Consider the following 24186-nt stretch of genomic DNA (forward strand, 5'->3'; position numbering starts at 1 on the left):
GGTTCCGATGGGCAGGCAAAACATGATCATTGAGGTGGCAACGGGCGTGGCACATCCTCCAGGCGGCACGTGGCACAATAGGGACATTCCGTAGGATTACACTCGGGTCGAGGTGCATACCGTGAAGCCCGAGTTCATGACTTGGAAGATAGAACACCCTACTCCTGAGGGGCTCGTGTTACTCGGAGATGTCATGAACCAGTTCATCCTCTGGCATAGACGGGATATTGTATTGACCGAGTCTTCGCCAACTCCGACTGAAGTTCATCCTCGGGAGCAACCCATCGAGGATGGGGAGGTATACTCACCGGACCATGACCATGACCACCACACGCTAGAGACTTCTCCACCTCGTACCGAGCAAGGGCATGATGACATGCCACATCCTTCTCCACCTCGTATCGAGCATGGGCATGATGACATGCCACGTCCTTCTCTAGCTCGTACCGAGCAAAGGCATGATGAGATGCAACATTCTTATCAACAAGCGCAGCCGATACATGAACAACAAGTGTCTCATGAACAGCAATTGCCTCGTGAACAGCCGATACATGAAGAACAAGTGGCCCCTAGAGCAGGTGATGCACAAGTTGACAAGGACATGCCCGAATGGGAAGCTCGAAACAAAATCCCAATCAAGATAAGGCCATCGTATGTGGGCATTAATGACGTCTCATCAGTGCACAAGTGGATGGCTCATGACCAGTTCAAGCCTAAGAACCAAGTAAAAGAATTCAGAGCACCAGCTTCTGAGGAGGGCACCACTAGCAAACTGCACAAAGGGTTTAACAAGTATCCAGCTGTTGATAACCTCAAATGGTCAGATGATTGCCCGGATAAATATAAAAAGGCAAGAACTTCCTACCAAACCGAGTCCTACAATGCTTGCCACGTGGAATGAGAAAGTTCCATGATTGGTACTTGCGTGCTCAGATAACAGAACTAGAAATCTTACAAGCATGGATCCCTGCTGGCACATTTGGAGCCCCAGGTGGGCAAATTGCCGTTGAGTTTAAGGATATCCAGGCATGCTTCCACCTCGGATGAATGGAAATGAATCTGATTCGCATATGGTGCCTGTAAGTCCTTGCCCTCTCGATATGATATGAATGTAATCTTTTAATTTTGTTGTAACTAATATGCGCTGTGATTTGTAGAATGCAAGCGGACTTTGTGAAAAAGAGGCCAGCTCTAAAACACGGGTATATAGACCCTTCACCTATAGCATCAACAAATTTTAATTACCCTAAAGAGTGGAAACTAGATTTCAAAGAACTAGGAGCTGGAAAGACACTTAAGAAGAAAGAGGACATTAGGAACAAGATAATATTGGAAGAGTCCCTCAAGGTTGCGGCATACATTGCCCTATGTTTTAAAAATCTCCAACAACACGATGATATATGGATACCATACCACTTCAAGTAAGTTCGACTGTATACTTAGCTTTGTTCAAATTACTTTGTTCGATGCAAAAGAGCTTATGTGTTCCTTCTATGACTAAATTCATGCAGCGATCACTGGATTTGCATAGGCGTCTGACTCTCACATAGCATGGCATGGGTCTTTGATTCAGCGGATTTCCCAGTCGAGACATACAAAGACTTCATAACGATTGTCAAGACGTATATATATTGACAATCCTCATTTTAGCTACTATGTTTGTATACATACTTGTAAGGTTCAATGTGGGATACTAACAAGTTGCATTTGCTAAAACCATTGAAACAGGGCATTCAGGCACTATGTCCAGGAACATAAGGGGAGGCATCATCCAAATAGGAAGGAAAAGTTGTATGTCAAAACTCTATGTGCGGTAAGTGTCATTTACTTTGGTACTCCATATATTACGTGTCTGTCAATAGCATTACTTAACGTCTCCATATGCAAAACACACAGTGCCCCAAGCAGAAGCCTAGGAGTCTACATTATGGATACTACACATGTATTATAATGAGTACCATCGGTGGCTACAACAGAAACCCCAATCTGGTAAGTTTGAACCTCTTCGCTCGTAGTATGAAAAGTTCGCATATGTTGTGATATAGTAAACCTAAACTTGTTCTCTTATAGTTGGAGAAAGATAAAGACACAAGAAGAAACCCATACAAGGATGACGAGCTCTTAGAGATGGTCGGCGACCTTTGCAACTTTATAATGGACAAGATTGTGTATCATAAAGGCACTTACCATCATCTTTTTTCCGACTTAGGTAGTAATTCTCTGTATCAACACCTTCGGGAGACTGATAGGTTAGCCCTAGGTCGTTGATGACAATGTGGACTTGTGGTATGATTTGGATCAGACTTTGGAACGGTTTGGACTTTGTTATAATGATGGACTTCGTAATGGACTATGTTGTAATGATAGACTTTTGTGAATTATGATTTGTGATGATGGTCTTGTGTTTGTGGATGTATATATGTATATTTGTGGCGGTCAGATTTGAATTTGAATTATTTTTTTTTGCTGGAAAATCCACTGTAGGGGCGGTTCTTGATTGAACCGCCCTTACAAATACACACAGCAGGGGCAGCTGATGATACAGCCGTCCTTACAGAAGTCCACTACAGGGGCGGCTGATATTACCAGCCGCTCTTACAGAGGTAACTGTAGGGGCGGCTAAAAACACCAGCCGCCCCTACAGAGGGCACTGCAGGGGCGGTTAGAAAACCGCCCCTACAGAGGCACCCTCTGTAGGAACACCCTGGGAAGGGCGGCTGGCGCAGCCGCCCCTACAGAGGCTCTAGAGCCACCCCTACAGTAACATTCTGTAATAGTGAATATCTTAACATCACCAACATACAATAATTAACACCTAGAAACATAGGGAATTTTGTCTGGTCCTGTTCTTTTGGATCTAGTGAGCTTCAATCATGCACCAACTATGTAGTTTGTATAATGATTCCACAAGATGCATGACTAAAATAGTGCTTTTAACAATGGCGCAACATGTCATGACGCTGTGATGCGTGAAATATGTTGTGCTGGAGGTTGCTGCCTTATTGGTGTCAGGATTGGACAACCTGGCAACTGAGAGTTCCTGGTTGGTGTGTCCATGAAATATGTTAGCACACGACCCCGGTTAGATTATTGGCATTTTGGATTGCATGTTTGTGGAGGAAAATGACTTGGCATGGAATTGTCTGCGTGGACTGCAGCAGATGGAGGTAAGCTTTGTTTCATTCTAGTTTCAATAAAACTGGAGGAGTAGCAATAAAACACTAGTCTTTGGTATTTGTGCAAGGGGTTGTTCTTGAACAAATAGACTGGCTGTATTGATATGTGAGGCTCAAATACACGAGGGACATACAAACACTAGAGTACTAGACTAGAGAAGTAGCATTTGCTTCGGGTTTCACTGATGAGTCGGCAGGCAATGGTTGGGCGCTCTGACTCCTCCTCCTTCTGATGATGCAGGACAGGAGGAGATGGAATGCCATGTAGACCAGCACGGCTATGACCAGCAGCAACACATACACAGATGTCTTCCACCGCCTGCTCGAGCCGGCTGCGTAGGCACCCAGGAGGCCAAGCAAGTCCAGCACAATTGTTGTGTTCATCACCACAAGCCACCTTTTGTGCCAGTGGTCGTTGCGAACTAGCTGCTTTGGTGGTACCAGGAGCAGGAGCAGCAGGATGACCATGACCGAGACGGACGCCATGAACGAGGTGGAGTTGCTGTAGAAGAAAGCCAGATACCGGGGCCTCCTGTTGTCATGCATCACCGGGTCGCCGGCCTCGTGCCCTCCACTGCTGTTCTGCCAAGCTCCGCCCGGCGGCTCTAGGCCGGCCTGGTAGGTGACACTTGCCACAAGGATCCCTAGCAACATGAGGTACTTGCGGTTGGCATGCATGCTCTTCTTTTTGTCGGTGTCGTCGTTGTCCTCCTCGTCTTGTGTGTTGGTCTCTATTGGTGCTCCTTGTGGAGTTTTGCTGCAGCCCGTGAACCAAAACACCAGGAACAGTAGGACTATGAAGAAAATGACCACTGCCACCAACACGAATATGTAGATGGATGTCTTCACATGCTGCGTGCTTCCGGCAGCGTAGGCGCCCATGAGGCCAAACAAGCCTACCCCCGTGCACACGGACAGCGCGTGGGCCCATATGGCTGGCCTGTACAGGTTGGGGTTGACGAGGAGGAGGATGAGGGCGATGGACAGCATGAAGCTCACCGAGTTGCAGTAGAAGAAGGCCTTGTAGCGGCGCGGGAAGTTGTACAAGAGGACCGGGTCACCGGCGTGGTGCCCGGACTGGTCGTCCTGGAGCAGGAACCCTCCTGGAGGAGTGAGGCCGGCTTGGTAGGTGATGGTCGCCGCTAAGATGGCGAAGAGGAGCAGCCGCTTGCGCGTCTTCTCCACCAACTCATTGTCCTTTTTCTTGTCACTCTCGCTCCTTGTGCGTGTGGCGTCGTCCAGCGTTATGAAGATCACGTGGATGACCACGTAGACGAGGACGGCGCCAGCCAATGCCATGGCATGGATGGATGTGTTCACATCCCGGGAGCTCCCTGCCGCGTATGCACCGATGAGGCCGAAGAGGTCCAGTATCATGACCGCCTCCAGCACATGGTGCTTGAGCAGAAACTTGCTCTGGACCAGCACGATGGCGACCAGGGACGCCACCAGCGACACCGAGTTGCAGTAGAAGAAAGCCTTGTACCGCCGAGCATTCGTCGTCAGGAGGATCGGGTCACCGGCGGTGTGGCCACCACTGTTGTCTTGCCAGACGCCGCCCGGCGGGTCTAACCCCGCTTGGTAGGTGATCGTCGCTGCCAGAGTGGCGAGCAGCAGAACAAGAGAGCGAGCCTTGTCGGCTGCTTTCTCCTTCTCTGTTTTACCCTCCCTGACCCTGATTAGGAGAAAAATTAAAAGAATTCAGCTGCAATGCAATCAATATTGAATGTTCTGAATGCCAATGATTTGCAAAGGAAGAGCGAGCGGTACCAAATCGAGGCAAACTCTGAATACTACCTGCCATTGGTGTTCTCGCGACCATTTCGTGTTGATGGTGATGATGGCTCTCGCAACAGTTTGGTCCTGCCTGCGACAAAGTAGAGGAACGAAATGTACACCAGAACAGCAGGGATGAGGCTGAACACGTAGACGGTGGTGTCGGTCTGCCTGCAGCTGCCGACGTTGTACGCGCCGATGAGGCTGACGAGCGCGACGACGATGAACCCTGTAGGCATTGATCTGGCGGAGCTTCGTGTCCAGAAGCACCACGATGCTGAGCAGTGACGCGACGAATGCCGTGGTGTTGAAGCCGAAGAATACGGCCAGGCGCGTGTTGTGATGGTCCTTGAGGATGGCGTCGCCGGGGCGGTGCCCGGCGCCAGTGCTGTCCCAGAACCCCCCCGGCGTGCTCAGCCCGGCCAAGTACGTGATGCTCACGGCGAACGTCGCGAGAAGCATCAGGACCTTGCGGAAGCGGAACCGTTCTTTCGCCTTGTCATGTTCGACCTTGTTGGCCACTGAAGCAAGCGCCATCAGGACCTTGACCTTGCGGAAACCTTTTTTCGCCTTCTGTCGTTCTTCTTCTTTTTCGACGGCTTCGGGTTCGGGCACGCCGCCGCCGGAACCGGAGTTGGGGTTTCCTTCGACTTGGCCTTTGGGCACGCCGCCGGAGCCGGTGTCGGTGAAGCACGAGCACGAGGCCACCGCCACTTGACCAACGAGGTAGACGAAGACGACGCCCACCAGCACCGAGGAGTAGACTGTGGTGAACGTGTCCCGGCAGGTGCCGGCGGCATAGGCTCCCATGAGGCTGAGCAGGTCCAACACCATGGCCGTCTGCAGCGTCCGAACGGCGATCCATTGTCTCTTCATGTACTGGACGACGATCTTGGAGCCGGAGTACTTGTCCTTGTAGTCGTCCAGGTAGGCGAGGGTGAGGGTGATGACGATGACCACGAGCGACGCGGCAAACGCGGTGGCGTTGCAGTAGAAGAAGGCCACGTACCGCTTGTGGTGGGTGTCCCGGATGATGGGGTCGCCGGCGAGGTGCCCGGCAGCCGTGTCCTGCCAGACGCCCCCCGGCGGGCTGAACCCGGCAGCATAGGTCACCGTGGCCACCAGCGAGGCCAGCAGCAGGATGTACTTCTGGAGCTCCAACGTGACTTCTTGTTTATTCTGATTGGTAGGAGGAGCATTTTGGCTGTTGTTGGGAGTTGTGTCATCGGTGGTAGCAAGCTTGGCTTGCGGCATGGTGTCAGGATCCTCCATTTGCAATCGCAACCTCAACTAGGACACGATGGTGTCTCAAGCTCTCTCTGATCAGATATATATAAGGGGGCACATGCGTGATTATAGTATATAAGCCCTAAACATCTCCAACAGACCCTGTTTGGTACAGCTCATCTTATCAGCTTTTGTTGGCATTGACTCTAAAAGCAACTTTATTGATAGAGCTGATTCTGTTTTTTTTTGTAAACGTTTGATAAAACAGCTTCTTAGAGAAGATAATAGAGAGAGAGAGAGAGATGGAAGAGGCTAGTATTTTCAACTTCACCAACTTCACCTGGGAAACTATGCCTAAAAGAGGAGCTGAAAACAGCTTTTAGGAGAAACAATCTCAGCCTGTTTGATACGAGAAGCTTAAAACAGCTTTTTGAAGCTGGGGTAGAAGTCCTACCAAATAGGCCCGTAAAAACTAGTGGAATCAAATATTCATTTTTTACTATTGCTCGTCGTCTCATGTAAAGGTGTTCCCTGATTATAATTACGGGAAGGGTGGGATGAAAGAAGTTAAGAATGCATATCATTTAAAAACAAGATGGTCATTGACCAATGCAAGTTCCGGTCTTCCTATAGAACCTTTGGTCGCCATGTTCAATCTTTCGGGAAGGGTGCTTCGGGGAAGCGGAGTTCTACTTGAGCTGCAGCTTCTTGTTAGCTCCTACTCCTGTGGTCCGTACCGAAGGTAACCTTTAAAAAGTAATTGCAAACTCATCGCATTTAACTAAGGTTAAATAGTTATTAGTTAGTTAGCCTAGAAATACCAAGGTGGTGGTGTCCTTCATGGGCTATCCCCAAAGGCCCCAAGGGGGTGGTGTCTTTTGCTTTAGAGCAAGCTCTATAATAGAGCCAAGTGCTTGGCTATAAGTCAAGTTATTAGAGTAAGTCATACAATAATTGTCTCTTATTTGTATATAAAAAAGTTTTTTATTATTATATGGTATCATGTCTTACTTTCTCTTTCTTACTCCTCCTCACATACACTTTTGTTTGGGCCCACAGATGCCTATGCATCCATGCCAAGCTTGGTGCTTGAATAAGAGCCAAGCTCTCTTCTCTCTCCTCTCTTCTCTCCTCCACCTCAGCAAAAATGCTAACTAGATTGGCTATAAGCCCATTATTGTACCTGCTCTTATATCACAGTGTTTTGTTTGGCTGATGGGTGTGAATGCTATGTGGACAATGGAGTCTACCCACATAGTAAAACTTTATAATAATTTACGGTCACAAGCATCTCACAATGTTGAGACCTGGGTATTTTTTATTTGCTTGATGAAATAAACTTCCCTTTATCTAAGAAAAGGTAAGAACATCTCCGACGGCAGACCCCTATTACCTAGAAAATATACTAACATGGTACCAATATAAATGAAGAGAGAGATGATCAGAGTGAGGATGAAACTAGTATACACTGTTTCCAATACATTAGAGTCTTTAAAACTGAAACATAAAACTCCTACCGAGACTAACCTATGAAGCATCCGATGGTCCATCCGTACCAAAGGTAACCTCTAAAAGTCTTTGCAAACCCATAGCATGTTAACTAGTTAGTTATCCTAGAAATACCTAGGGGTGGTATTCTTCATGGGCTACCTCAAGGCCCCAACAAGAAAAATCATGAGGTAGTACAAGCTGAGCTGGATGCTTGCCTAGTTTACATAACTGAGGTGTAGGCGCAGGTTTTATATTCATCTACACATGCCTTGCCAATACTCCCTATATATTATTGCTTTGGAATATCTGTATGTATGAACTGTGATGATGACCACCATCCTGACATGTTGCAGAATGGATGGCAACTATAATATACAATACTTCCTCCGTCCCAGAATATCTGTCGTTCTCGCTTCCCGAAAAATAACTTTAACAAAATATATATTAAAAAATATTATTATTTATGATACATAATTAGTATTATTGGAAATATCTTTGAATCTAGTTTTTTAACAAATTTATTTGGCGACACAAATATTGCACATATTTTGTACAAATTGAGTCAAAGTCGTGGCACGGATACCGAAAACGATAGATAAATTGGGACGGAGGGAGTATACAACAACCTACCATATAGTACAGCCACATATCTAAAGTGTATCTAATCTGTCATTAACTTGACTCTGGGCGAGTCGCCGGGGAAGATGCCTCGCCTCTGCGACGTACTGAATGAATATCCCTAAACTAAAGGCTGTCAAATCAGACACAAGGTACATGCTACCGTGGGGCCGTGCAGGGGCGGATCCAGAACGGAGCTACGTCCCGGGCTGAGCTGCTGATTCACGTTCAAAATAGTCTGATCTTGCTTCCTAAGTCTCCTTTTGTCTAATTAATATCATAGCTTTTTAGGCTAAACACCACATATATTAAAATGACTACATGGACTCGTCCCAGACTACAGCCCGGGTAGCCCGGGCCCTGGATCGGCCCCTGGGGCCGTGCCTGCATTTCTAATTGCAATTTGGAGTGCAGCTTGGCATAAATAAGCATCTCCGAGATGTGAACGCTGCAGTCAGGCCGGCGGAGAACGAAGGGAGGTAAGTCATTGATTTCTCCCGTGTCATAAAGTAAGAAGTTTTAAAGCCCCAATGACCACCATGCGTGGACTTGTTGACTCGAGTTAGTTGTGTTGTTGGTTTGTTTTGTTAGCCTACGGGACCATCGGTTTAGATGAGTGAACTACTCATTAGTCTTGTCGAGCACCCGTTAGTATTGTCAAGCACCCACTAGCTAAGCCGATCACGAACAAGCGTTGTCCGTCCCCACACACTATGGCTAGAGGTTGAAGAAGAGGAAGAACAGAGCATACACACAGTACAAGATACCAGCGATGGCCGAAGTCCTGTATGGGAGATGACAAATCTGAACTCTCTTTACTGAGTTGTCGTGGTAGTCTATTTATACAACTCTATCCATCTAGTCCTCGTACAGCGCACATGCTGCAACAGTAACTAGATAATATATAGGGCTGACTCTGCGCCGGCCTCTGCATGTGGCTACAGTGCTGCAGGTGAGCCGTTCGGCGCCTGCACCTGCAGCGGCTACAGTATCACAGCAGGAAGCCTTTTCGGCGCCGCCTTCCCTTGCTATGTGTTCATACAAGGAAGCAGTAGTTTATTCTAACAATTCTTCCCCTAAACCTACTGCTATCCCTTGTACCCCTCTATGCCGATCATCTCCTTCAGCTCCGTGAGTCGAAGACGTCTGAGTGGCTTGGTGAGGACGTCCACGAGTTGCCGACCAGTTTCGTTGAACTCGATGACGATTTGCCCTCCATCAACACAATCCCTAAGGAAGTAGAACTTCACGTCGATGTGTTTGCTCCGGTCGTGTAGAACCAGATTCTTCGCGAGGGCGATGATGGGCTGGTTGTCCACCACCAGTGCTGGTGGGTGAGCTTCCACGCTGGTCGGCTCGCCCAGTAGTCGGCGTAGCCACACAACTTGGCACGCCGCTGTGGGCGCTGCTATGTACTTTGCCTCGCACGTAGATAGCGCCACTACCTTCTGTTTCAGCGACAGCCATAAAATTAGGGCTGACCCGAGGAAGACGAGCATGCCAGAGGTGCTCCGTCGTCCGTCGATGTCCCCCGCCATGTCTGCATCGCTGAACACAGTGAGCTGCAGCCTACTCCCGCCGGTCTTGGGAAAGATGATCCCTTGATCCACCGTCCCCTTGACATAGCGCAGTAGCCACTTCATCGCAACCCAGTGATCCTCTCTGGGATCCTCCATGAAGCGACTGACGTAGCCCATGGCGAACGCAATATCTGGCCTCGTGTGGACTAGGTAGCGCAGACTGCCGACGATGCTCTGGTAGAGTGTTGCATCCACCTTCGCCGTGGTGCTGGCCTTCGTTAGCTTCAGTCGCTCCTCCATTCGGAGTCACGGATGGCTTGCACTCAGCCATGCCGCTCCGCTCCAACAGCTTGGAGGCATACGTGCTCTGACCGAGTGTGAGTCCCTCCTTCCCCTGTCTCACCTCGATGCCGAGGTAGTAGGAGAGTGCGCCGAGATCGCTCATTTGAAAATGAGCCGCCATCTTGCGCTTGAAGCTGTTGCTGTCCTCTATGTGCGCGCCGGTGATGATCAAGTTGTCCACATACACGCCGACGACGAGCTCCTCCTTCCCCCATCGCCGCGTGTAGAGCGCATGCTCGGTTGCGCACCGCTGAAACCCAAGCTAGCCTAGCATGGCATCAAGCTTGGTGTTCCATGCTCGTGGGGCCTACCGCAGCCCGTAGAGCGCCTTGCATAGTCGGAGCACCCTGTGCTTTACAATGGCACCGAGCTCGTCTCGCTTGACCTTGTACACCCACTTTAGGCTGATCGGATGGCATCCTACAAGTAGATCGATGAGCTGCCAAGTCTCATTTTCTTCGATCGCCTCCATCTCCTCTAGCATCGCCCATCGCTAGTTTTCGTCCCGCTCGTCCAGCGCGAACATGGGTGGTTCCTCTACACTGACGAGCAGTAGCTCTACGTCATTGAGCAGCCGACCAGCTAGTCCTGAGGGTCCTATGCCACCGACGATGTCGTCCAGCCTGCGGAACCGCACCTCCTCACCTTCGTGGAAGGCATCCATGAACTCAGTGATGTCACCAGGAGGTGAGGTGAACTCGATCGGCGTCGATGGAGTTTCCTGTTCCGTCGGAGTGCTCGACACAGCACCTGGAGTGCTCGGCACCCTGGTTGCAGTGCTCTACACTACTTCTAGACAACTCGTCACTCTCCTGTAGTGCTCGGCACCACTGTAGGAGTCCCCAGCCTCAGTCTTGTAGTGGTCGGCACCACTGCAAGACCTCTTGGCTCCTCTATGGGAGTGCTCAGCACCCATCCTAGAGTGGTCGTCACCACTGCAGAACCTCCCAGCATCACTCCTAGCGTGCTCGGCATGCCTCCAGGAGTGCTTAGCACTCCTCCAGGAGAGCTCGGCATCCCTCTTGAAGTGCTCTGCACTGCCCCAGGAGTGCTTGGCTCTACCGCTAGAGTGCTCGGCACTCCTCCCGAAGTGCTCGGCACCTCTTTCCCAACATCTCCACCACCGTGGATGACCAGGTGCTCGACGACGAAGGTGCTGGTGAAGCCGCCACCTTCCCCTGTGCTTGGACTACTCTAGTCCCAAGCCGCCTTCTTGTCGAACACAACATCGCGCGAGACAAGCACCTTGTCTCCGTGTGGGCGTAGAGCCGATACGCCTTGGTACCCTCCGGGTAGCCTAGGAACACCATGGGTGTGCTCCTATCCTCTAGTTTGGTGAGATTCGGCTTCGTCTTCCTGACGTGACTGATGCAGCCGAATGTCCGGAGGAAGGACATGCTCGGCTTGTGCCCATACCAAGCTTCGAATGGCGTCTTGCCCATAAGGGCCTTGGTCGGAGAGCAGTTGAGGATGAACACTACCGTGGTCACCGTCTCACCCTAGAACCTTGCTGGCATGCCTTTGGTCTTCATCATGGATTGGGCTATGCCGACCACCATCTGGTTCTGCCTCTACACCGCGCCATTCTATTGTGGCGAGTATGGCGTGGTGTGGTGTCACACCACACCCTGATCCACGCACTACGCAGCGAACTCCACCGAAGTGAATTTGCCACCATGATCAGTCCTCAGCACGTAGAGCTTCTTGCCGCTCTCAGCCTCCGCGCTCATCTTGAACTTTTTGATCACCGCCGCCGCTTCGTCCTTGCTCGTCAGGAGTTGCAGCCACATGTAGCGACTGCAATCATCCATGAGCAGGAGGAAGTACTACTGATGGTAGTTTGTAGCTAGCGTGATCGGCCCGCAGAGGTCACCATGGACGTGCTTGAGAGCGTCCTTCGTGCGATACTTGGCCGCCTTTGGGAATGGTAGCCTCCTCTGTTTCTCGGCCAGGCAGCTGTCACACAGCTTGCCTCCATGCTTGATGTGGGATAGCCCTCGGACCATCTTCTCTAGCCAACCAAGCACGTCGAAGCTGAGATGTCCGAACCGGGCATACCACATCCATGGTTCCTCGATGTGCCTTGCCGCCAGGCACACCGGCTGCTCTACCTTCAGGTCGAGCAGGTTCAACCAGTCCAGGGACCTCTTCACCTTGGCAAGAAGTCGCTGCTCCCAGTCCCTGATCCTAAGGACTCCGTCCTTGATCAGTACCTCGCTATCGCGCTCATCTAGCTGACCAATCCTGATGATGCTGGAATGCAGCTGCGGGATATAATATACATCCATTAGCGCATGGTGCTCCCTGTTCTGGCACCTAAAGATGATGGTGCCACGCCCTTGGATTACCACCCGTGAGCCGTCACCAAACTTTACCGTACCGGTAACATCATCGTCAAGCTCGGAGAAGGTTTCCTTAGAGCCCGTCGTGTGGTTGCTGGCACCAGAGTCCAGATACCACCGCTGCTCCTGGTCGGTACCCACACGTCCGAGGTGGACTTGGGCACATGGTTCGTCGAGGTTGACAGTCTTCAGGACCTTCCCAGGTCCTTCCACTATCGCCGCATCTTCCTTCTCCTCGGCCTCGACGTCGTGCAGTGCACAGAACATCGCCATCAAGATAGTGGCCTCATCCTCATCGTCAGATTGCGCCAGATAAGCTTCAGCCTTCTTCTCCTGCTTGCGATTTGGGCACTCCCGTGCCCAATGGTCCATCTCCCCATAGCGCCAATAGGCGTTGGGGTCGACCTGCTTCTTCTTCTCCGAAGAAGCCTTGCCGCGGCGCTTGCCATCGCCACCGCGGCTAGAGGAGGCTGCCTTCCCGGAGTTCCTCCGAGCCGCCCACTCCTCTTCCGTCAGCAGCAGTTTGCCGCTGTCCTTCGTTGCTGTCGCCTGCTCCAGGCGCTCATCCACCGCCCACAAATGGCATGTCACATCCTCAATGGTGAGGGTGGACAAGTCTAGCATCGTCTCTATGGAGAGAGCGATCTGGATGTCCACAAATAGCTTGAACTTGAGGTTGGCGTACTCATGCTTCAGAAGCTGGGCCGTCGCCTTCTTTGCGCGGTCGGAACCGACGCGCATCGCCGCAATAGCCTCCCACGCCTCCTTAGCCGAGCTCTTCGCCCCCAACGGCTCCCTATACTCCGCCGGTACAGCAGCGAGGATAGCCTCCAATGCTGACATATCATCTTCCTCGTTATCGGTGCCCTTGTCAATAGCATTCCAAAGCCGTCGGGCTCTGAGCTTGACCTTCATGGTCACCGACCACTCTCCATAGTTGGTGCGAGTCAGCGTCGGTCAACTAGTGCCGCTGACCTCCCGCACCATGCGAACAACGACCTCCGGTCGTGGCTGGGCAGCCACAGCAGTGCCACTGCTGTCGCCCATCTCCGAACCGCCCGTTATTGCCAGCGGTTAGTCTGGCGACGGTGCTTGTACGGCTCTGATACCACTTGTTAGCCCACAGGATCACCGACTCAGGTGAGTGAACCACTCACCAGTCTTATCGAGCACCCGCTAGTGTTGCCGAGCACCCACTAGCTAAGCCAACCACGAACAAGCGTTGTCCGTCCCCACACACTATGGCTAGAGGTTGAAGAAGAGGGAGAACAGAGCATACACACACAGTACAAGACATGGCCGTAGCCCTGTATGGGAGATGGTAAATCTGAACTCTCTTTACTGAGTTACCGTGGTAGTCTATTTATATAACTCTATCCATCTAGTCATAGTACAGCGCACATGCTGCAACAGTAACTAGATAACATACAGGGCTAACTCTGCGCCGGCCTCTGCATGTGGCTACAGTGCTGTAGGTGAGCCGTTCGGCGCCTGCACCTGCAGCGGCTATAGTATCATAGCATGGGGCCTTTTCGGCGCCGCCTTCCCTTACTGTGTATTCACACAAGGAAGCAGTAGTTTATTCTAACATGTTCCAGGCAGAGCCTAAATGTCGATCTGATTTGCAAATCGTGGCATATCGACTAACAAAACGGTGAATCGTCTCTGCAAGGATTGCCCATTTACAAAAAAAAGGTTGGAAACCGTTAGGTTTAGTATCAGATTGGTAATCAGTGGTGGGGGAGCACGGCATATATATAAGGCGGGGGCAGCCCTCACCAACCAGGCTAGTCTTTTTAGTTGAGTTAGGTTCAAGGCCTTAGTATATTGTCGGTTCCGGTGGACCTGGGCATGAGAGGGTGCTAGCTCGTGTGTATAGCGAGCCGGGGCGGATCTGTTGCACACTCTAACAGGAACATCATCATCGGCTGTCAGACTCTAAGACGGGATTTTGATACATTTGGAATGAACGCAATAGAAGGAACACATTAGAAGGACCTCTCAGTCATTATCATTTATCAAAGCAACCTTTAGACATAGCCTTTCTAATTAAAGAAGCGGTAAATGTGTATAGTGTTTCTTCTTCTTTCTTTTTTGTTTTCTTTCCATGGTGGATATAGAATAAGTGGTTAGTCCGTTTTAAGCTGTGCTGGCTGTTTGGCCTGTTTTTTTGTTGTCCGTTCCACACATGTTGAATTCTAAATTTGTCCGGCTCGTACAGCTGTTTTTTTTGTTGTCCGTTCCACAAATGTTGAATTCTAAATTTGTCAAGCTCGTACAGTTAATCATTTTGTGTAATCTAGGATCCTCTTGACACACATGCATACACTGTTATTTGGGAGGTTCTATGTCCAGCCAGCTATTTTGCAACGAGGCACAACCGCACAAGCATCTCTTAGATGCTCCTGGCAGAATGGATTACATACCATGTCTTTTGTTCAGAGGATGGAATGCCATAGGATGGGTCGATTTGTTCGGCCTCGTTGGTTGCAGAATAATAATGATCTCCTAGCCTTGTTGATCAAGGAGAAAAATGTGTACAGCCTTGTCGGAAGGCACATGATGATCTTAGCCTCCATCAGTCATGCAGGGGCGGAGCCATGTTGCTGACTGTGGGTGTGGCCGCATCCACCTGAAAATCAGAAAGCCATGAGCCTCATCAGTCATCATCTTGCTAACAGAAACTTTCGCCTCTTTCACACCCCCAAGCGCAAAGTCATGCACCCAGTCCAATCAAACAAAGTTTGCTAACTAAGCAGCCCAACACACTACTAATTTGTAACCTAGCTTTGCGCTAGCTACAAGCCATCACGGAAACTGGAAAAGAGATATTGCTTCATCTTCGTTCACTAATCCGTCTGTCCGTCTACTGTCGTGCTGGATGCCCGACTCTTTGCCTCCTGTCTTCTGCGCCTCACGGCTCCACGCCCAGGTGCTTAGCAGCTAGCCACGATAGACAGCACTACAACAGCAGAGCGCCGAAAATGTCTACTGCATTGCTGGTCGACGCTTTGGCGGGCTACGGCTACCGCTCGCCGACTGTTCAACTCGGCAGCAGTCGGCATCACTTCCGTCGGACCATGAATCCTTGTTCCAGTGTTGCTTTACTAGTATCCTTCCCCTACGTTGGCGACTGTTAAGATTTATTTTAGTGATCAATTAGGATTAATCCACGTCATTAGCAACTGCTAACGACGATTCCATATTAGGCACACAGAGAGAGTATACACTAGCTAGCAAACATGCATGCCCGCAACAAGAATCTGATACGTATTAGAATTAGACTCCGTGTCGTGTCATCTCTATACGTGATCAGTTCTAACTCGTAACTCGTATGAACTTGTCTCATGACTCATGAGTCCAAGTCACGGATGAGATACAGATCCAGCATGTCTTGGAATCTGATTATGTATGGATCATCACTAGACGTGAGTTGTTTTAACTCGTATGAGCACGAGTCATATAAATACATACGAAAGAAACTCTCTACTATCCTGTAGTTATGGGGATACCGACCAAATATAGGTGAAGAGAAATTTTGCCTCTTTAATATTATAGACTAGAAGTATACCCCACGCGTTGCCGCGGGAATTGCGGATTAGTGGATTGCGTGGTATGATGACGTGGACAACAAAATACTTATGTGTCTTGCTGACGTGGGCATTGTAGTTGCATGTGCTAGTGGATTTTAATTGTATGTGATAGTGCATTGCTTAGTTGGATAGCTTGTATGTTGAGATAAATAACTAGTGTGGTGTTACTGTGATAGTGCATTGCCTATTTGGACAACTTGCATGTTGAGATAAATAGCTAGTGAAGTTTTGCTTTATAAGAGTACTAGAAGCATACCCCGTGTGTTGCCGCGGGATTTTCATAAAAATAAATCTTGTATATACATAGCATTACTATATGGTATTGTCGATGTTTGACCACCGATAGCCTGCCACGGGGTACCCGGGACAGTATGTTCGGACTTTAGCGTGTGCAGAACTCGATGGTTAAACGTGAGAGACAGTCGATTTATCCTGGTTCAGGCCCTCGATCGTAGATCGAGTAATAACCCTACGTCCAGTTGGTGTTTTGCGTTGGATTAATTATGAAGTGTTGTGTTGTACCTTTGTTCTGTTGAACTCCCGGTCTAAGGAGCCTTGCCCTCCTTTATATAGTCAGGAGCTCAGAGTCCTAGTCGGTTTACAATGAGAATTCCTAGTAGGATTACAGAGTAACACTGCTACTAAGATTACAGGGGAAGAATCCTAATTAGACTAGGTCTTCTCCATTCCTTGCGGGGTATCCTGGGGGTCCCGCACCGACAAGCCCCCGAACACTTCATGGTTGAGTTCTGAAAGCCTCATCTTGTTCCTTCAAGTCTTGTTGAGCAGGAACAAGCGTCATCCGAGTGCTTTCTTGATTGAAACCATGTAGCGCTTCATGAGATCTTTGCGTAGTGTGTGCCTTTTTGAAGAAAAAAATACTCCTATTTGGATGTAGCCCCCGAGCCTCTTGCTGTTTGGCACAAAGAGCTTGAGGGTCTTTTCTTGAAACCTTCCTGGTTCTTCGTCGAAAGGCTCCCCGACTTCCTTTAAAAAAGGGCTCTGATTTAGCTGTGTTCGGGTTCTTTTTGTCTTGTGTCCCTGAAGCCGTCTGTCTTGAAGAAGCATTCTGAGTGATGTGCGCTTTTTTAGAGAAAAAAGTGCACTCACTGAGTGTAGCCCCCGAGCCTCTTGCTATTTGGAACAAAAAGTTGGAGGGTCTTGAATCTAAGTTGTTCGATAGAACTGTATACCTCTCCTTTTGCAGCCCCCGAGCATATATCCGGGTTGTTTTGTTCAAGAAGAACTCGGAAGCAGGGTTTTGGCATATTCTTTGGTAGTCTGCTGTTGTCAGATGTAGTTGTATGGTGGTGGTTGAGTGTGAATGCCTTTTGTTCACGGGTTGTACTATATCGGTATATTCTTCCGAATATGCCCGTCTTCGAGTACTGTTCCCTCTCGCCTGAGTCTTCCATTATTGAGTCCTGTCTTTTCACTGTGTCCTTTGTTGGGTTATTTTGTTGATACTTCTAGTCCATGTGCACCGCTCCTTTGATCTATAAATACCCTCCCGGGGTGCTTGTTTTCATCCATTGAACATTTTGTTGAAACCTTTGTGATCATTAACATGGTAGTTTGTGAAGTAGAGCAGCCCTCGGGCGTGTTTTGTAGTTCCTGTGCGTCTTGTCGTAGCTAGAGGAAGTCTTATGATAAGGATTAGAGGTAGGCTAATCCCACGGCAGCAATGTACCAGGATGTACGTGGCGGTAGTTGGAGGAAGTCTTGTGATGTGGACTTCGTTCCTTCATCTGACAGTTCTGGGTTGATTCTCGTCGCCTGTCTTGAGACTGTCCGGTGCAGATCAACACCATATCTAGCATCACATCGGTCTTGGGTAGACAGATGTCTGCCGGCCTTCTCTGCCCCATGTTGTCCTGCCGTGCTGTTGATTTCCGCCTTAGATGCACTGCGTCCATCCTTTGAAGAAAACAGTATAGCCATTCGGCGCTTTTGGGAAAAATGGAATGCCTATTTTCTATTGCGTCAGATGCAAATTCTTATGGTTGGCACATTGGAGCAAGGGTGAAGAAGTTAGAAGTGAAAACGAGTTGGTCACGAAGACGCTAGCGTCGGTCAACTGACCGGACGCTGGGTCCGAAAGCACCGGACCCTGGCAGCGTGCGTCCGGTCAAACTGACGGGTCTACACAGTACCGAGGGTTTTGTACCGGACGTTGGTCTGTGTCCGGTCAAGGTGGACCGAACGCATCCGGTCAAAGAAATACGCCTCGGGGAGCTTACTAGAAACGACCGGACGCTGAGGATTCTACGTCCGGTCAGTTTTGCCGGAGCGTCCGGTCAGTTATTAGCCGTTGTGATCTGGCGGCTCAAGTTTAACTTAGAATGACACGTGGCTTACATCTGTGGACCGGACGCTGGGTCTAGACTCCGGTCAGTATGACCGGAGCGTCCGGTCAGAGCGCGATTTGCCCAGTGAAGAGGTATAACGGCTCTATTTGATTAGGGCTCTATTTATAGCCCCATGGCCGGCTCAAGGGAGCTCTCTTGCACATTTTCATTGACATAGCAACCTTGTGAGCTTAGCCAAAGTCCTCCCACTCATCTCCATCATTGATTCATCATCTTTGTGAGATTGGGAGAGAATCCAAGTGCATTGCTTGAGTAATTGCATCTAGAGGCACTTGGCATTCGTGTTGCGCTGCGGATTTCACTTGTTACTCTTGGTGATTGCCACCACCTAGACGGTTGGAGCAGCGGTGGAGGATTGGCACGAGTTGGTGATTGTTCGTGGCCATCTCCGGTGATTGTGAGGGGAGTTGTACCTTCCTCGGTGGAGCGCCGAAAGGTAACTCTAGTAAATTGCTCGTGTCATTGAGATACCTCACTTGTGGGTCGGTTCTTGCGGTGTCCTATCGTGTGGATAAGGTTTGTGAAACACCTCTTAGCCGCCGAACCACCAAGTGTTGGTCGACACAACGGGGACGTAGCGTGTTGGCAAGCACGTGAACCTCGGGAGAAAATCGACTGTCTCTTGTCTTTTGCATTCTCCTGGTGATTGGCATAATCTTCGTCTTGTGATTGGTTCATCCCCTACACATCGGTATAATCACCCTACTCACCTATTTATATTCTTGCAAACTAGTTAATACAAGCTTTTTAGTGTAATTAGAATTGAGAGCTTGCTTTATTACTATCATTCATCTAGTTGAGCTCTTTAGAGTAGCAAGGTTGAGAGCTCGTAGTGAGTAGTTATATAGCAAGTTTGTGTGCCTAAGTAATCATTGCAACTAGAATTGTTGGATAGGTGGCTTGCAACCCTTGTAGAGCTAGAGCAAGTTTGCATTACGCTATTTGTCACACTAATCAAATTGCTCTAGTTGATTTGTAGATTTTTAAATAGGCTATTCACCCCCCCTCTAGCCATATTAGGACCTTTCACCTTGGCTTCCCGAGAGGTTGCTTTGGTCGTTCCTTCTTCGCCTCGGCCGGCCTCTCCTTCTCCTTCTCTTGCCTCCGGTGGTCCGCCCTTTGCTGATGATGTGGTGCAGCAGTTCGATGCCACTCATCGGCTATCGAAATTAACTGCCGCCTGGGGAAACTTGTCATCCCTTGCAACTTCTTTTGGAGAAAAGCTCCAGGTAAGCTTTTTCATCGTTCCTTCTTTAGATGTTCGCTTTTCTTTGGTCCTTATTCTTTGTTTTTCTTTGTATCTTTTTGCTTAGTCCTTCTCTCATGATCATACCAGCTTCTTTTTCTCGTCTGAAAACGAGAAAAAGTTGTCTTCAGAAATGAGCACCCTGAAAGCTGATCTTGATCTCCTCTAGGCCAAGATGGAGGCTGAGCGTCAAACGCATCAGGATGAAGAAAAATCTCTTCATGCCCGGGCTGTTGAGATCGAGAAGCAGAGGGATGCCACTCTTCAGGAGGCTCGAAAGAACTCAGAGGCCATGAAGAACTTGGAGGCCGTGAAGGAGTGCAACGGTATTGATGGTTCTTTTCGTTTCTTTCTATATTCAAACTTTCCTTTCTGCTGACTTGTTGTCTGCTATTTCGTCCAACTCTCCGGGTTGAAAAGCAGAAGCTCTCGGAGGGTGTTGAAGAAATGAAGACTCTTGTTCGTACAAGTCATAACAAGGCTGAGGAGGTAATTACTCATGCTAAAGAGGAACTCGCGCTTGCTAAGTTGATTAGGCGTGGAGCTAATAGAGATCTTGTGCAGGCCTAGAAAACCATTGAAGACTTGTCTGGCAGGTTGGCGATGGCTACTAAAAACTAGAAGGCTTTGTGGAAATCCTTTCGTTCAGTAGCCGACGTTCTTCGAACTCCAGCGGATGGCGGGCAATCTTGGGCTCAGTTGATTCCTCGAATTTCGACTCGTTTCCAAGAGTTTGTGAAGAGGTGCGCTCAACTGTGCACCAAGAATGTTCTGGCCCAAGTCCGGGTTCTTGCTCCAGCGGCTCCTTTGTCCAAGATAGCAGAGGAAGCTGATAGTCAAGAATACATCGATGCTGTTGAGAGGATGGAGCCTGAAGTTGAAGACTTAGCTAGTAGGATAGTAGATAATCTTAATATTGTTCTCCCTTCTCCCGATGATGAGGCTTGATGTATTTGACTTTTATGCCCGTGCCTTGTAATATGACATTATACTTCTTTTTTGAATGAAGGTCTTTTGTTGATGTCTTCTTTGCCTGAATGCCCTGCCTATTCCTCGGATGATTTGTCGAGTACTTTTTTGCTCATGTAAACAACTCGTTATATATAGATCTTTGTGTTGACGACCTTTCTTGATCTGTCGAGTGCTTGTCTGGCCTTCTCTTGTGCCCTGTAAACAACTCGTTATATTTGGATCTTTGTGTTGACGACCTTTCTTGATCCGTCGAGTGCTTGTCTGGCCTTCTTTTGTGCCCTGTAAACAACTCGTTATATGTAGATCTTTGCGTTCTTAGGTATCTCCAGTGTAGCCCGTGAGCCTCTTGCTATTTGGTACAAGTAGCTGGAGGGTCTCGCTTTTGAAATTGCTCTAGTCTATGCCCAGGCTTAGTTTCAATCATTTTGATTTTATTTTGAGTTCTAGCTTGTTAGCTACCCTCATCGGCAGGCTCAAGCGTCTTTTCAGCTATTTTGCTCTTGGCCGGGATGCTCAGGCGTATTTTCAGCCGTTTTGCAATTTATTTTGGGTGTTAGCTTGTTAGCTACCCTCATCGGCGGGCTCAAGTGTCTTTTCAACTATTTTGCTCTCGGCCAGGATGCTCAGGCGTCTTTTCAGCCATTTTGCATTTTATTTCGGGTGTTAGCTTGTTAGCTACCCTCATCGGCAGGCTCAAGTGTCTTTTCAACTGTTTTGCTCTCGGCCGGGATGCTCAGGCGTCTTTTCAGTCATTTTGCATTTTATTTTGGGTGTTAGCTTGTTAGCTACCCTCATCGGCGGGCTCAAGTGTCTTTTCAACTATTTTGCTCTCGGCCGAGATGCTCAGACGTCTTTTCAGCCATTTTGCATTTTACTTCGGGTGTTAGCTTGTTAGCTACCCTCATCGGCGGGCTCAAGTGTCTTTTCAACTATTTTGCTCTCGGCCAGGATGCTCAGGCGTCTTTTCAGCCATTTTGCATTTTAATTTGGGTGTTAGCTTGTTAGCTATCCTCATCGGCGGGCTCAAGTGTCTTTTCAACTATTTTGCTCTCGGCCGGGATGCTCAGGCATATTTTCAACCATTTTGCATTTTACTTCGGGTGTTAGCTTGTTAGCTACCCTCATCGGCGGGCTCAAGTGTCTTTTCAACTATTTTGCTCTCGGCCGGGATGCTCAAGCGTATTTGCAGCCATTTTGCATTTAAGAAATAACTTGGAGAGAGCCATGAGACATATGTTTGTTGAGAGATAATCATCTTTATTGATCATGAATATTGATGTGTTACAATGATACATTACGGTATCTTTGTTGATCATGAACGTTCATCTCTTGTGTCTTGTATACATATTTTCCCTTGAGTTGTTTTTATGCGTAGAATCTTTGTAGCTGACTGATGTGCCATGTATTGTTGACTTCTTTTCCATCTTCAGTTATGAGCTTGTATGTGCCTTGTCCGATGACTTTTGTGATGATAAAAGGAACCTCCCATGGACTGAGTAGTTTGTGGCGTCCGTAGGTTTTTTGTATTCTTCTTAGTGCTAAGTCTCCGACTTGTAATGATCGAGACTAGGTATTCTTGTTGTAGTAGCGCCTTAGTCCTTGGAGGTATTTCGCTGATTACAGGGTAGCGTTTACTATGACTTCTTCTGTGCTGTTGAGTTCTAATCTTCGGGTGTGTTCTGCTTCTCCTTCGTCGTATTGTTCTATCCTTAGTGATATCCAGATCTGATCTACGGGTAGTACGGCTTCTGATCCGTATACCAGGAAGAAAGGTGAGTATCCAGTGGCTCTGCTTATTTGAGTCCATAGCCCCCATACAACCTTGGGTAATTCTTCGATTCATTTTGACCCATAGTCTACTAGTTCTTCATACAGTCTTGGTTTTAATCTGGCTAGTATGAGTCCATTAGCCCTTTCTACCTGTCCGTTGGCTTCTGGATGTGCGATTGATGCGTAATCTATACTGAAGCCACAATCCTATGCCCAACTTTTGAATTCTGTAGCTATGAAAGGAGAACCCAAATCTGTGATGATTCGATTGGGCATGCCGAAGTGGTGCATAATGTCTTGGATGAACTCGATTGCTTTGGCTACACTGTATTTTGCGAGTGGTTTATATTCGATCCACTTGGTGAACTTGTCGATTGCTACAAAGATGTACTCAAAATCGCCCTTTGCTTTCTTAAGAGGTCCTGCTTGATCCAGCCCCCAGCAGGAGAAAGGCCAAGCGGGTGGAATGCAGATGAGGTTGTGGGCTAGCACATGAGCTTGTCTTGCGAACATCTAACAACTTTTGCATCTTCTGATGAGTTCTTCTGCGTCTTTCAAAGCAGTTGGCCAGTAGAAACCAGTGCGGAATGCTTTGTCGACTAGTGTTCTTGAAGCGGCGTAATTTCCACAGCAGCCTGAGTGTATTTCATCTAGGATTTGTTTGCCTTCTTCAAATGAGACGCATTTTAGGAGTACTCCTGATGATGCGGCTCTTCTGTATAGCTTGTCTCCTACTAGGACGTAATTCTTGCTTCTATGGACGACTTGTGTGGCTTGCTATTTTTCCGCCGGCAACTTATTCTCTTTGATGTAATCAATAAAAACCTGTGTCCATGAAGTGTTGATCACCAGAATCTGGTTGCCTTCGGTTGTGAGTTCTATGGTTGTCTCACCGGGTTGTTTGATAGAAGGAGCTGATAACTCCTCTATGAATACGCTGGGTGGGACCTTTGCCCTGTCGGATCCAAGCTTGGCAAGAACATCTGCTGCAATGTTGGAATCCCGTAGGACATGTAGAATTTCTAGTCCTTGGAAGTGTTTTTCGAGTTTTTGGATTTCAGCACAGTAAGCACCCATGTTTTCTTTGGTGCAATCCCAATCTTTGTTGACTTGGTTGATGACTACTGCTGAATCGCCGTATATGAGTAGTCGCTTGATTCCGAGGGTAATAGCCACTCTTAGCCCGTGTATGAGGGCTTCATATTCTGCTTCATTGTTGGTGGCTTGCCATAATATCTGAAGGACATACTTTAGTTGTCTTCCGTCTAGAGAAATTAGGAGGATGCCTGCACCGGCTCCGCCTAGCTTGAGTGATCCATCAAAGTACATCTTCCAATGATCAAGGATGGCGCTTGACACGGGTTGTTGAATTTTTGTCCATTCGGCAACAAAATCAGCAAGGGCTTGAGATTTAATTGCTTTCCGTGGGGTGAAATCGATGTTGAGAGCACCGAGTTCAATCGCCCACTTGGATATGCGTCCTGTTGCGTCTTTGTTGTGTAAGATATCTCTAGTGGGAAATCTGTCACCACGGTAATCTTGTGGCTTTCAAAATAGTGACGAAGCTTGTGTGAAGTGATTAGTAGGGCATAGAGTAGTTTTTGCACATGCAGGTACCGGATTTTTGATTCTGATAGTACTTCGCTGATGTAGTATACTGGACATTGTACTTTATACACGCGCTCTTCTTCTTCCCTTTCCACTACTATTGCCGTGCTGACTGCAGTAGTAGTTCCTACAATGT

At 48.5% G+C, this 24186-nt stretch overlaps 1 protein-coding gene, 1 long non-coding RNA gene and 1 pseudogene across 2 annotated transcripts; 1 reads left to right on the forward strand and 2 right to left on the reverse strand.

The window, feature by feature from the left end:
* Positions 1-1517: 1517 nt before the first annotated feature.
* LOC136484173 (uncharacterized) lies at positions 1518-2087 on the forward strand. The gene is made up of 3 exons (XR_010765780.1): positions 1518-1622; positions 1729-1813; positions 1897-2087. It is a non-coding gene; the product is annotated as an uncharacterized lncRNA (long non-coding RNA).
* Positions 2088-2920: 833 nt separating this feature from the next.
* On the reverse strand, positions 2921-6224 carry LOC136481493 (uncharacterized; annotated as a pseudogene).
* Positions 6225-9376: 3152 nt separating this feature from the next.
* LOC136479379 (secreted RxLR effector protein 161-like) lies at positions 9377-10108 on the reverse strand. Its single transcript, XM_066477262.1, has one exon. It carries the CDS (start codon positions 10106-10108, stop codon positions 9377-9379), a length of 732 nt encoding a protein of 243 aa, XP_066333359.1.
* Positions 10109-24186: the final 14078 nt, after the last annotated feature.

Source organism: Miscanthus floridulus, chromosome 9 (genome assembly GCF_019320115.1).
Source record: "Miscanthus floridulus cultivar M001 chromosome 9, ASM1932011v1, whole genome shotgun sequence".
NCBI classification, from domain to species: Eukaryota; Viridiplantae; Streptophyta; class Magnoliopsida; order Poales; family Poaceae; genus Miscanthus; species Miscanthus floridulus.